Here is a 15,098-nt window from a genome sequence, read left to right on the forward strand (position 1 = left end):
TTTAATAAATTATTGTTAATTTTGCTAAAATGCATACTGGAGTGATTATTTCTGGATACTCCATCTATCTATCTTTCCCTCCTCCATCCGTCCGCATTTATCCCCACAAGTAGACACTCGCGCGCATTCTACAAATGGGCGGAAAGACAAAATCGAAGGTTTCTGTATTTGCTGGAAAACAGTGGTGTCAGAAGCATAATAAGGGGTGCTTCTCAGATGTCACACATATATGAAAATAAAGTTTGTTCTATACTTGTCACGAAAAAGAAAACATTTTTTATTTTATCTTTAACTTTTTTTTCATAATGAAAACAATCATATGAGCTATTCACCCGGTAGTTGATCAGGAAATTCCCAAGTCTGACCACCGATGATCCGTATCAACCACAAAAGCCAACTGCAGTAGTTATCTGTATAAATTTAGTTGGACAAGTGGGAAAACTTATACGTGAGCATATACGTGAATTATGTGATATGTGTATAGTAAATAAACTGCATCGGCAGCATTGTTGCAGCAACATTATTAGGAGTTCCTGCATCCAAGAAAAGTTTTCAATAAGAGAACCATTTTTTAAACTTTCTTTTTATGTTCCTGCAGGCTTAATAATCTTTTTAGTAAAACATTAAACAACAAAAAAACAAATTGATGTAAAACAAATATTAATTTTATAACTTTTCAAGAATTATAAAAATTCTTGCAATACAAAATTATAATTTTGTATTGCAAGATTGTACCATCGTTCTTTCTAATTCTAATCCCGTTTTCTATCTTTTCTCATACTATCTCGTTTTAGGATAGTGTCTGAGCATATCCTAACTCTATGTCAATTGATTATGGCTCGTGTCTGCGAGGACGAGTAGAAACAAACCCGTGCAACAATCCGTCAAAATCACTCTTTAGAAATACAGAGGCACGGAAATCACAAAATTCACCATTCAAATTCAAATTTTGTGAATTAACATTAAATTGAATCGCTACACAATAAAACTCTCTTGTTGAGAGAGGATCTATTGTTGACTCGTGTGATTATTTAATGCTTTTTTGAGTTTTGCTTCGTTTGCAGCGATTGTATAAGTAATGTAAGTTTAGACTACGATTTCTTTCTAGATTTAAGTACTCCCGAAAGTTCCCGAAGTTGCGGAATGGATGGTGGAGACGCAGTCACGTGATGACACGGGACTGGACAGAAAGGAGTCTGAAGCAGTGGTGGTAGCAGTGGCAAATTCTCTGATCTTGCTTAACACGTGCTGCATGCTTAAGAGAAAGTTTGACTGTCAATATACTTATGTGAGAACAAATATGCCAATAATAATTTATTTTAACGTGTAAACTCTTATCAATTGTGTTTGCTTTTACATTGACAGGTAGCAGCTAACCGTTTTAAGTGTGCCATGCTTGCGGGAACTCGATCGCTTGCTCGTGTGGAGATTTGCTGCGACAAACAAGTGCGCGCGCACAACGTCATTCGAAGCATTTAACACGGCCAGATCGTATCAAAAGCTTGCTGTACCCAGTCGGCATAGATGTATTGTATACAGAACCAGATTTACATAGGGACTAATAGGGCTTAAGATCTGGGCCCACAAAAATCAAATTATCATCATAAATTTTTAATACGTTTTCATTATAATATATTTCATGTGTAGATAAATGTGCTTTATAATAATCCATACTTTTTTATTCACACCAAATAAGTTTCTGCCTATTGTTTAGTGCTAGAGATAGACCTATTATTATTCTTATTATAATTTTCAGCATGCCTAAAATTTTGGTCAGGATTCGCCCCTGGGTGGAAGCGTCGAGCGTAAAAGGCCTTGGTGGAAAAGGTTGTTTTGCTGCTGGAAAACAAACCCTTTTTCTTTTTCCGACGAGGCCTTCTTGTAGAGCTTTCGACTTTCCACCGAATGTGACACAGTCACCCAGAAGTGACCTTTTACCTGAATACAACACCTTTACCCAGCTATGACTTAATTGACTTGACTTCACTTTCCATCCCAATTTACGGACGGATACTTCGACTCTATTCAAGATTCGTTCTTCCACTTTGGCTAAAGTGCATAGAACGACGACAGTGACATCACGTCTATCGTGGCAAAGTGACAACAAAACATTAAGCAGTGTTCTCGTGTTTAATTAAAGACAGTGTTTAAACGAATATAACTGGCCAAAGCCAACTTATAGGCCTATACAGGCTATATTTCAACCGATGTTCTACTAGTAAAAAATTCATCACAGAATAATGCACTACGGGGAGGAAACCATTTTTCATGTTTGAAGCATGATTTTTAATTAATTCAACAATTAAAATTGTACATGGAATTTTTGCGATTTTATATAAATTTTTATATTTAATAAAACTTATTACGTTTCATATTAAATGTTTTAATATTTGATAAATATCGAATCTTTAAATTATTATTAATCCAAAAATGTAATTAGAAATTAAGTTATGACAGATGACGAAAGGTAAAAATTCATAATGAAACAAAATATAATTTTTAAAATAGAATTTTCTAGTGGAAAAAAAAAAAAAAAAAATCACATGAAAAGTAAAAATTGAGCAGTTCGGCACAACAATGGTGTCTCTGGTATATTAACTTGCATAATATTAAACTTATTTTGATTCTTGAATTTAAACATTTTGGTATCTTTGGTAAAATGCATCTGTTTATTAGAAGACTTGTAATCGAGTGCATTCTTCTAGTTGACAACACTAACGAGTAATTGAATCTATTGATATAACTAGCTTGTTACACCCGGCTTGGCCCGAGTTTATAAAGTATCCTTGGCAGCAATTGTTACACCAGGCGTTATTAATCGTAAATTCCAAAAATGTGTGGGGTAAAACCCATTTTAAGAACATTATCAGAATGCCTGTAAACTACGTGGGAAGTCCTCGTAAATAGAGTTTATAGAGAAATTTAGAATTGGTTTATTTGATTACTGCAACGCCATACGTGAGCCATCTTCCGGGGAAAATGCCTCTCGGGAGGACTTTTATGGAAAACTGGCCCCAATTTAGGTGTTACTAACGCGAAGAAAACCCACCATGGCCGACCATGGCCGGCATGCCGGTGATGCACGAACCCACGGATCCACGAGCCCACTGGTGGGCACTTATTAGAATTAAGAAAGTACCATTCAGAAATGAAAAATCCCTCCGAGCTGTTAGATGTAGAAAATTAAATACTTATATAGTTTTCACAGTGTAACACTTTGTACTGGATGCACGTAAGTGTTATGAGAAACTGGAAATATTGTAACTGTTTCGACTCCGTGTGAATACTATGTGATACTCATCAAAGTAATAATATAGCGGGTCTACTTCGCACTATATCATTATCACAGTAATTAAGTGAATAGAATACTTGTTATTTTTAATTATATCCTTTTCTGTATGAATTATATTTAGTTTATTATTTTTAACTTTTTTTTGCAAACAGATTGCACTATGTGTAGATCAGCAAATCAAATGTAGATAAAACTTAATTGATTTATAGAAATCCAATAGATATTTTGGGGTGGGATGTACAGTACAACATTATCTATGTTAGAAGTATGTGAAACTTAACTGCAGAGTTTCGTATCAATTAATCGAACGGCTTAAGAGTGTATAGCGAACGAACAAACATTCTCATTTATAGATATAAATATGTAGATTTTATGTTATTAGGTGCAGTCTTCAAATTACAGACCTGTAGATTCCCACTGTCCTTAATCTCAAGAACGGACTTAGATGAAAATTGAGATATACAAAAGGCTCAGGCCGGATGCCCGATTAAGTATTTAAGAACTTCCGATCTGAACCGGAAATTACACGATTTTTAAAATTAAAGTATTAAAAATTAAAAATTATTAAAAATTGCAATTTTTAATCATACATAATTTTTAATCATACTACGGCTGCAATTTTTCGTTTAATTGTTTAATTGAAAATATACACTAAAGAAATGCGTTGCAAAAAATAATAGTTTTTAAAAAAAAAATATATATATATAAGCATAATAAAGGATATATGCATTGAAAGTTATGTCTACATAATACTACATATTTGCATATTAATATTTATCACATGTGCTAATAATATGGTCTGTTAAGAATGGGCAGGACAGCTCTTTTCTAGATATTACCGTATATTTTGGCAGATAAGTCAGCCTCTGTATAAGACAAGGTTCAAATTTCATAATATTAGCTCGTCTGTTGTATAAGATGATCCTAAATTATTAAACCATTTGTGAAGAAATTTGAAACAGTAGTAGCAATAATCAATATGCTGATTAAACTTTACAATGATACAGTATAAGTACACTGTTAGCAAGCAGTTAGTGTAATATGTGTCTTAGTCCATAAGTGATCAAGATGCATAGTCTCTCAGATTCACCACTGATGATAAATGCTTATGTAGGTACAGTGTACTGTGTATATAGATGCAATCAATATGCACTTTTTCTGAATAAAATTTACACTTACTGATTGGAACCTGCAACTTTTCAATTTCTCTTTCATTTTAGGAAGAGAAAAAGTCTGCGAGGGAAAGATCAAGGAATTAAAGAGATCGAGAAAGCATTGCTACGCCCTTCTTTGTTAGATATTCGTTAACCAGAAACTGAAAGTTTCATTTTTTGTGATGTCTTTAAGACTTCGGGCTTCCAGAACTGCTTTGACAACAGAAATTGATGTCAGAAATGTATAGCTGCAAGAGGAGCTTAAAGACAATGACGTGAATAATCTATGCCAACAGTTTAATTTTTGACTGCATGTTATAAATTTTCTTATAGGAATAAAAACAAATTTTTTAAATACATTCCTAGATCTAATTGTAAGAATGATCATTTCATTACTTTTTACTTAAAAAGTATATAAAAATGTTTCTGAAAATATTGAAAAATAACCTTGCATTAATTTACAGCCACATTTTAATTTCTCGACCAATAACAACCTTTAAAAGCAAAGAACGCCGTGGCACTGCTCGAGGAAGTGTTCCGAGACAGTCGAAAAGATTGCAACCTGCCAGTCGAGTAAAATTTCGATATATTAAAACAATTATATATATATTTTATAGTTAAATTTTTATTTAAAAACAACAATACAAGTAAAACATACATTTTAAAACAATTATTGATTCTGTAAATATATTTAGTTATTTCGTTTTCTTTAGAAATAAAAAAATTACTTCTGAGAAAACATGTATTTACATTTATGTGCATCATCCATTGGAATATTTGAATTTTAAAATTAATAAATCCTCTCCTAATTTTTATAAAATAAAGCTTTTCAACCTTAATGTATATAAGTCTGGCCGCGCGTGCATAAAATCCGAATCCTCAAATTCTATATTAAAAAAAACCGGATAAGTAAAATATATTACATAATTAATTAAAAAAAATAATTAAATGAAGCCGGAAACTTTCAAAAAAGACAATTTAATTACTTTTAATGAAAAGGATTTAACAATAAAGTTTCGCAAAATAAAACAAATATTCCAATTGGATTTTACAGATTCAAACTAAATCTAATTACAATTATTCAAATTTCATTTACAAATAGTAGTAGAAATTACTGATTTTTTGCCTTTTTTTTTTGTTTTGTTTAGAAATACAATTAGTTAAATTAGTCTTAAAAAAATTTAATTTACACACAGTTCATAAGATTCCTGTTTAACACTAACTTTTTGAATTAATATATGGGTTAATGTTACCTATGGTTCCAAAATAGCGGCTCGTCTCTGATTCCAGCAAACAGAAGAAAGGACAGTGGGGACGCACATTCTAACCTAACCTATTCTAATAATTATGGTAATTTATTAGGATAGGTTAGGTTAGAAGGTGCATTCCCACTGTTCCCTGTCTTCTGATTGCTGGGATCGGAGACGAGCCGCCATCTTGGAACCATAGGTAACATTACTCCGTATATGCTATTCTTTTCGTTAATCAATAATAATAATAAGTACATTTTACCAAACTTATAACAATTGCTTTGAAACAAAGAAGTTTATTTTACATAAAATCTATGTATGTAAATTAAAATACATTAGGCCAATTATGTAAGATCTAGACTTAATATACCTAAAAACTGATACAAAACCACATCTTATTATAATGATTTGACTTTCATTATAAATTCTAAATAAAATTATAGCCTTAGATGTATTTAGTTATTACTCAAAGAAACAAATCTTTGTGGTGATTTATTTTTAATTTCTTTTTAAACAAAAGAATAGATTCTATCCCCAATGATGATAAACGGTGGGTCGACTCTTAAGTTACGAATTGTAATCACGGCTGCATTCGCACGAGTTAAACGAGACATAGCTTTGAGCCTTACGATACCAGGCTACAATTTAGGTTCTTGCACTTTATTATTATTCAAAGGAGTAATGATCTTGTATATTACATCACCCAAATATATTAAGCCATAGTATAACAGTTATCACACAATAAAGTGAAAATATTTAATTTTGTTTTGTATATTTTTTTGAAAATTGTACAATGAAAAGTATATCTGAAATTCTCATGATTAAAAATTTCCTCGTCGGCGGAGATCGAGCTCGAGGTTTGCACCAGCCATCGACTATGGAGTTTGAAATCGGATTATCCCAACATTTCACAAATACGATGCGATCCGGACTTGTAAGAAGTGTCTAAATCGGAGATTAAGTCCAGACCTCCTTTCGGTCGGCCTATCGCGGCAGTTTAAATATTAAATTGAGATTTCACAAAAATTCGAGAGGAATATTAAAAAATTAAAGCTTTCAAAATAACATCGTCATTCTCGCTAGTTTTAGTTATAAATAAATTTCGTATTTTTAAGCTTAACAACTGTGAAATTTTGTTACTTAAGTAAATGTTATTGCTAATATAATAATTGAAATTCAGTAACTCTATGTTTACTGATAACGCTTATATAAAATCTCTAATAATATATAATGTAATAATTATAATTAAATTTATTATATTATAGTCGCTTCAATTATTGTTTCACAAATAACATTAGCTTATATGTTATATCTTAATAAATATAACCCAAAACATTTTGGATTAGAAAAAAAAATTAATGTATCAATGATTAAAATATGTGAAGAATTTCATTTGAATATAACTTCAGAAAGTTGTAATTATTCTCTTAACTGAATAAAGAAGCATTAAAATTCCAACTTTTTTCATATTTACAACAGTTAGTAAATTTTGAACTATTATAATGTCAAGATTTCATTATTTTATAAGGTAGCATTTATATGTAATGGTAGATTAGCTTAATTGACACAAACAATTATTATTCTTTTAGCATCAGAAAAAATGCCTGATGCTTGCAATTGATTGCCTATGTAATCCTCCAATGCACAGGCTCTTAAGCAGGAAACACAATCATTTGAGGCATGCAAATCATCTCATTTTCGGAGAGATTTCGAAGGTACTTATGTCTTACGATCCTTCGCGCAGATGCTACGATTTCAAATCACGTGATAAATAACAATATGCCGGACAAGCTGTAAAGTTAGCAGTAATTCATAGAGTTATTGAATTAATACTGTAAGATGAGCATCGGTTTATAGTAGTATGAGAAATCTCTAAATTCTTTATATACTAGTGAGTTCTATGTCATTTCACACTTAGTTTATACAATATAAAATTTATTTATGAAATGACTAACTGAATTCTAACAATAATAAAAACATTATTATTAGTAATGAAAATTAAATTTAATTATTTTTCTATCGACAGAACTGATATTTTAAACAAATTCTCGTACTTTTCATGTTATTTTAAAACGTTTTATAAATTTTAAACAAGAAATTTATAGCAGTTTCATATAAGAAGTTGCATAGAATCAATATAATTTAAATAATTCTTTAAAAAGGACATTACCAATGTTAGAAAGGTAGCAAAGCCGCAATCAGAATGTACGGAAATTGTAAATTATATATTTTGTGTATCTCGAAAATTCGTGTTGCATTTTTTAATTTAATATTTCAAAAATTACTATTTTCCTTTCTTCGTAATTTGCAAAGATCCATTGATGATCGAAACGAAAACCATACTTTATCGGATTCTATATTGCATAAATTGTTACTTCTTAATGTTTCTGGTCAAAAATTTTTAGATACGTACTTAACTTTATGTTAGAACGTATTATAAATGCTATAATTTTGATCTATTGCATTTAATTTTCGTTTTGTTCAATTTTAAAATAAATGCATTAGTCTGGAGTCTATGCAATAAACGTTATCTTTGTAACCTAGTTGATAGAAAGTTTTGAATTTTATAATAAAGGATTCTCATAAAATAACACCTATGTATCATGTACTATACATACATATAAGAATTATTTAAAATAGATTATTTACTTAACTGTAGATTAAGGTTATTCTTTATATATTGTAAAAATTATATATAATTTCCATTTTAAAAAGTAGATTTTGTTTAATTTATATTTTTAACTTCTGAAAATTACTAAATACTTACAGAAGTTTTTCCATTAACTCAAAATGATCCAATACTTGAAATTTAGAAAAGCAATTTTAGGTGTTTTTTATTTACATTGATTCTGTGCAACAAATAATATAAATATAAGAGAGTAAAACTTCATTTATCACATTACATATTTAATAAAAAAAAGTTAAAGTAATCGGAATAAATAAACATTATCTTAAATGGATATAACTTAAGATACAGTCATATTTATTTACTGTCATCGACTATCTTCTGCGTAATACCAAAAAATAAATTATGTACTTAACAAAATTTATTTTTTCTTAGCCTAATATATTAGAAATTTATCCAAAATAAACAAATTTTGTATAAGTGTCTGTAGATATTGAAGATTTACAGACGCTTATAGAATACATTTATGTATAAACAAACAAAAGAAAAATTAGTATTCAACTAATATCACAAAATATGATCTAAAAATGATACTTTGAAGAAAATTAATTTTGAATTAAAATAATTGTATTAGTTAAAAGTATTAACTAATACTTTATTTACAAAAACCATTACATTTATTTACATAAATAGAAGAAATAAATAAATTTTTAAAAATGTATTTAAAGAAAATTTAAAAATGGAGTAATAAGATATATAAAATTATCTTATATTAAATGCTAATTTATTTTAGTATTTATACAAAAAATGCATTTTTAAAATAATGATAAAAATTATCAGTTATTTTAAAAAAGAAAAAAACATTTACAGGTATACCTCGAGTTACGTCGTTTGTCAAAAAAGTATATGGAAAAATAAAAATCTAGTTTAAGTCATTTTATTCGACTTTACGTCCGTCCGCCACAAATATTGAAGTCGTAATATCACTAGAAAAGCGTTAAAAGCACATAAAATCATATTAAAATATGTACATTTACAGTAAATGTTAATATAGTCATCATAAATTCTAGAGAACGAAACACGAAAACATCTGTGTTTCTGTGTTGTTGTCTTATTTAGTGGTCTTTAAGTGCTCATTATTGGAGTTTTCCACCGTAGTTTCGACTTATGTCGTAACTACACAAGTAAATTCGACTTACGTCGCCTCTCCTGGAACCAATTACCGACATAAGGCGAGGTATACCTGTAATTATATCACATAGTTAAGAACTAAAATCAACCTTCCTATATTTATTATTATTACTTCATGAATTTATCTTCAATTTTCTCTAGTTTTTAATAATTTACATTCATAATAAAGTATGATGGTATAACAACTGTTTGATAATTTATTTTTCAAATCAAGTTTATAAGCTGGGTAATAAACTGAAATTTTATCCATTTATAAAATAAATGTTTACATGTGTTACATAAACAATATATTTCATCAATATAAAATATAAAAATCAACTGGAATATGTATAAAATAACAAACTTGTATTGTTTTTATCACAGAAAAATCCCAGCAAACAATAATTTTAAGTTATAAATAATAGAAATTAATGTTATATATACAGTTTTGAAAAAATTTGTTCTGTAAGTCATGTATGTAGTCAAAGATAATTATTAATTTTTAAATAAAAAGAATGTAACAGTGAATGTATATTTGTTAATTACAAATATTTTAAAGTTAACAATTAATTTTAATTCAATATAAAATATGTAATAATTAATTTTTTTTATTTGTTATAGCTTTATAAGGATTCCAGTGTTATTCCACAGGAATTTAATATAATTATATACTCTTTATTTTCCTAAACAAGATTAAAGCTTCCAAAAAACTTTCATATCATATGTTTCTAATTGTTTTAATTAGAAAAATCTAAGAAGTTTTTCTAATGTAAATTTGTCATCATATATATATATTTTTCAATAAATATATGTATTAAATATATTTCAGTTATCATTATAAATATTTAATTAATAGTTCCTGAAGGAAATTGATGATTTTGTTGAATGTTTCCAAAATTTACAAGCCAAACATATATTTATGTACAACATCGACTGCACTATTTATATCTATAATCATACATTTATAAGAGATAGGAGTAATTATACCACAAACATCTGATCTCTTCTTGTGACATTTGGATTTTGTAATTTACTATATATTGATAACTATATATTGTATGTATATAATAAACTGAGCAGGAATTTCAAAAGGCATCTTTTATATTCTGCAGTTGTCTTACGGCCAAGTCGACGGGAAGATCAAAGTCGTATTGATTTAGTCGATCCAAAGATTTCAGAGAATCTTCAAAACCTTAAACAATAAAATAAGAAATTAAAATATAAAAATCAAGTATCAAAATTTTTAATATTTTCATTAACCAAACTAAGATCTATAAACCAAATTATCAAGTTTAAATTTATTTAAATTCTGATGACTAAAATTTAAATGTATCCAATCTACAGTACATATCCTCTCTTGTTTTATACATTATGCCTCAATATAAATGAGTTTTTCTAATTTTTCTTCTTTATAATTAAAAAATTGATATTTTTGAACCATCAAGGCTGTTGGTGACTTTCATGATGCACTTCATTATTCGCATTAAGCCCAAGTACCGATCACTTCTGATTAATTTAAACCATGAAAAAAGATTTATACTTGTGAAAACTATTCTATTTGATGGTTACTATCATCAATAAGAATGCAACAATCTCCAGTTAAATGTGGTAGCCCTCCATTAAATCACACTAAGCCAGAAGGCAAAAGAAATCAACTAGCCTTAACAAATATTCTCTCTTTGTTAATAATACCTACATCGACTCAAATACCCAATGTTGTTTGTGCCAATGTGATGATTTCTCATCATTCCACCTACTACAAAACCGTCAAGAACTTACAAGTATGTGCGAACAATATGAAATCATACGTATATGTAACTAATTCACCCCTTGAACTCAAAATAAATTTAAACTATCTCGATAAAAAGGATCTGTATTAAACATATAATTATTTTGTTAAAATCATGAAAAAAATTTCAAAAAATTAAATTAATGTTATTAATTGTATATAAAAATCTTTATAAAACTTAAATATTCTAATACGGCCTTTTTTACTTATTTTGTTCATGTTTAGATTGATAAAAAAAAGATGTACGGTAAAATGACTGTACGGCTCTGTTAAATTGTGATTGTTTTGTTATTGATATAATACCTCTGTAAACTAAAGTTGTCAATTAATATCATTTATATGTATTACCCGTCAGTGACGTAGCAAGGGGGTCTATCATGCACAGGACGCCACTTGCAGAGGGGCACCCAAATGGTCTCCAAGACAAACTATGTGTTTTGGAGGAAGGAGAGGGTGCCAATAAAGTATAGTGTCCCGGACACCAGTTATGTTCGCTACACCACTGATTATCCCCTGTAACAGGGAAATCTTTCCCTTTCACTAATAAATATTTGAATTTGAAATTGATATTTTTTTTAATTCTGAAAAAAATTTAAAAATATATAGTTTATTTGCTTTAAATATTCCTTATGTTCTAAAATGTTTAGTTTTTTAAAACATTTAATTTAATGGACTTTTGGCAATAGTAGACACAACTTTCCTCTAATTAGTCTGTTAAATCAAAGACCTGCTGTATACAAGTATTTTCATTCGATTTGGTTAATGTTACCTTAGGTAGCCGAGATGGCAGCTCGTCTCCGATTCCAGCAAGGAAACAGTGGGACGCACGTTCTAACCTAACCTAACCTATTCTAATAATTTGATTGCTAATAATTTTGGTAATTTATTTGAATAGGTTAGGTTAGGTTAGAACGTGTGTCCCACTGTTTCCTTGCTGGGATCAGAGACGAGCCACCATCTCGGCTACCTAAGGTAACATTAACCTTTGATTTTTATAATGATAAAGGAATAGGAAATAAATTAAAGAAAATACTACAGAATCTTAAAGAATTAATATTTAATAGCTTACTACACTATTCCTATTTTTTTAGTCAATCATCAATTTAAGCCAAAATATCGAATAATCATTCAAACAAAATTTAAAATATAAAGATTACAGATGATTCTTTCGGATATCGGATAAATATTTTCATTCATATTAAGATGGCTCCGCACATTTGGTATTTGCCAACTGCAAAGTAACTGCTTATTTGGCACAATATACCTGCAAGGAGTGGGGAAACAGTAAATATCAAATATTAATCAAGAATCATTTATGATGAAATGACTCAAATTGACTGGAGACATGATTTGATGATTTAATCACTAAATCACCTACACTACTCAGTATTGGCCTCAGTATTGCTCAGCATTCAGCAAATACTAAATGTATGGAGCTGCATTTAGGATTTTTACCAAATATAAAATTTTTTTCCTATTTTTTACACTATGATAAAATACATTCAATTGACAGAAAGGACTGAAAATTATCATTCTTTATTTTTAAAATTATATCAATTGCAAAATTTACCTGTTCTGGAAACATAACTCCAAGGTTGATAAAATCTGTCTATAAGTACTTTAGTCCTGAAGATTAATCTTAACCACGAAACTAATTTTTTTTCACTATTAAATTATAAACATTATTAATTAAAAAAAATTCTTAATACACAAAATAATTTGAAAAAATACATACTTTAGAGCAGCACTTATAAATGCCTTAAAATGAGAATCTGCACTCCTTTTTAGTGGCGTATGTGTAGTAATAATGTTATCAACTGCACCTAATAATGTCTAAGAAATTAAATAAGTTTAATAACCAATTAAAATAAATTTCTAAAATATGCAATAATTTTATTTTTCAATATAACTTATAAATCTAAAAGCTAGATAAATTATTACCTGCTTAGGAGTGATTGCTGTTCCTCCTACAATGTCTAAATTAAAACTTTGCGATAATTTTCTTGCTGGTGATGAATTATACTGTCTACCATTCTATATATAATAAATTTGAATTTTTTTCAAACTATGCAACTTATTCTTAAAAGTATTTGTGATTTTATTAAATGGATAAGAAACAAAAAGTTTTTAATTGTACATGATCTTTAATTATGACTAATTATACTAACAAATACAGTCAAACTTCTATATAGCAAATACCTCCATATAACAAATTTTTGCATTGTACACTGCTCTTTCATTCAAAAATATATGTAAAATTGCTTCTAAATAACAGTTAAATTTCTATATAACAACTTCTTTTTTAATTTGTAAGGACATTCAACCATTAAATGTCAATTACTCCATTTAAATAGAGTTCAAATTTAGGTTCAATTTCAGGTATTAATTTGTAAACCCTTTGTAAAACTGCAGTGCAGGTACGAAAAATACTGGTTGTTAGCTATTATGTGATCTACTCCCACATGGCTACAGTTATAAAGAAGGAAAGGGGAGAGATTAGATCCAAAATGTACAATTAACAAATGTCAAAAAACATTAGAAAGGTGATAATTTTGACAACTGCTGGACTAATTTTTGAGGTTAGTGAGATTTTATTTTATTTAATAAGTAGTCCAGTTGGAATTTGAAGAACTGTTAATATAGTGTTTAATCATTACTAAAAATTTAATGATGTGTTGCAGGAAGTTGATAAAGACTGGAAAAAAAAACATTGCAGCAAAGTTTGAGATCCTGTGAGCAACCATAACAACAAATCATAAACAATTCTGGAATTAGTCAATGATGAAGACCTACAGGAAAACATGCTAGAACACGCATTTACATTGATATAGATGAAGCAGTTATAATGCTCTTAATAAGTGTGAAGCATATTACAGAGAGAAAACATTTTTTCATTGTTTTGTGCAAGAAAGAATTACAATTCTTTTACAAATATATAGTTAAAGTATGTTAATGTAAACTTACTTAAAATTATGCTTCATTACTACATTATAACTGTATATTACATTTATATTAATTTAAATTACGGAAAATTATGAAAAAATTACATTAAAATAATACTTTATTTATCAAAAAGTATAATTTCTGTATAATGAAATTTCCCCGTAAAAAATTTTTTTCGGGATTTAACAACTTTGTTATATAAAAGTTTGACTGCATTTAGATTTAGTTAATATTAAAACAGCAACTGCTTTTTTATTAAAAAGAAAATTTTCCTCAGAATGGTATCTAGAAATTTAAACACTTTTAACTACAGAAAATGAAATAGAATTTCCTGACTTTCTGATGATCCCATCCACCCTGGATGTGAGAAGCTATCATGACCAACCAGGAACTGCTGGTATGTCCCAGTCAAGAGTTACAAGCATGTTTCCAGGACATACCAGAAGTGTCCACTGGTCCTTCGGGTAAGGTCCTGTTCAATCTTTAATTAAATTACTGATTACAATATTCATGATTATAATAAACAGATTCTACTGTAATGATTTTTAAATTATATTTTTTTAACAGAAATAATATATAAAATGTAATTTAAATCACTTTAATCGATCATAATTTTATAAAAAAACTTAATTTGTACATACTTTCAGATCATAATATTCGATGATTAAATCCCATGCATGCATTGATTTTACTACTGATGATGAATGAGAAAAAAAGCAGCCCAATGGGACCAGACTGGAGCTTTGTCCTATCTTTAAAATTAATATATATTAATTAAATATTTAATCAAAATTAATGAATATTAATTACTGTATAAATCAAAATTTTGTATTTAAATGTATTGCAAATAAAACTTTTACTTTTTAATTTCTAA

General features: G+C 28.5%; 1 protein-coding gene across 1 annotated transcript in view; it reads right to left on the reverse strand.

Annotated features, from left to right (window-relative positions):
* Nucleotides 1–9,431: 9,431 nt before the first annotated feature.
* The window catches only part of LOC136990922 (RUN domain-containing protein 1-like), a 39,485-nt gene continuing 33,818 nt past the window's right edge, over nt 9,432–15,098 (reverse strand). The window contains exons 13-17 of the mRNA XM_067289393.1: nt 14,866–14,976; nt 13,223–13,315; nt 13,017–13,114; nt 12,852–12,946; nt 9,432–10,684 (exon numbers count right to left, since the gene is read on the reverse strand). Coding sequence (XP_067145494.1) covers nt 10,578–10,684; nt 12,852–12,946; nt 13,017–13,114; nt 13,223–13,315; nt 14,866–14,976 — 504 coding nt within the window. The 3' untranslated portion in view covers nt 9,432–10,577. The remainder of the gene's footprint in view (nt 10,685–12,851; nt 12,947–13,016; nt 13,115–13,222; nt 13,316–14,865; nt 14,977–15,098) is intronic.

This window comes from Centruroides vittatus, unplaced genomic scaffold (genome assembly GCF_030686945.1).
Source record: "Centruroides vittatus isolate TY-2023 unplaced genomic scaffold, ASM3068694v2 contig_1381, whole genome shotgun sequence".
NCBI lineage: Eukaryota > Metazoa > Arthropoda > Arachnida > Scorpiones > Buthidae > Centruroides > Centruroides vittatus.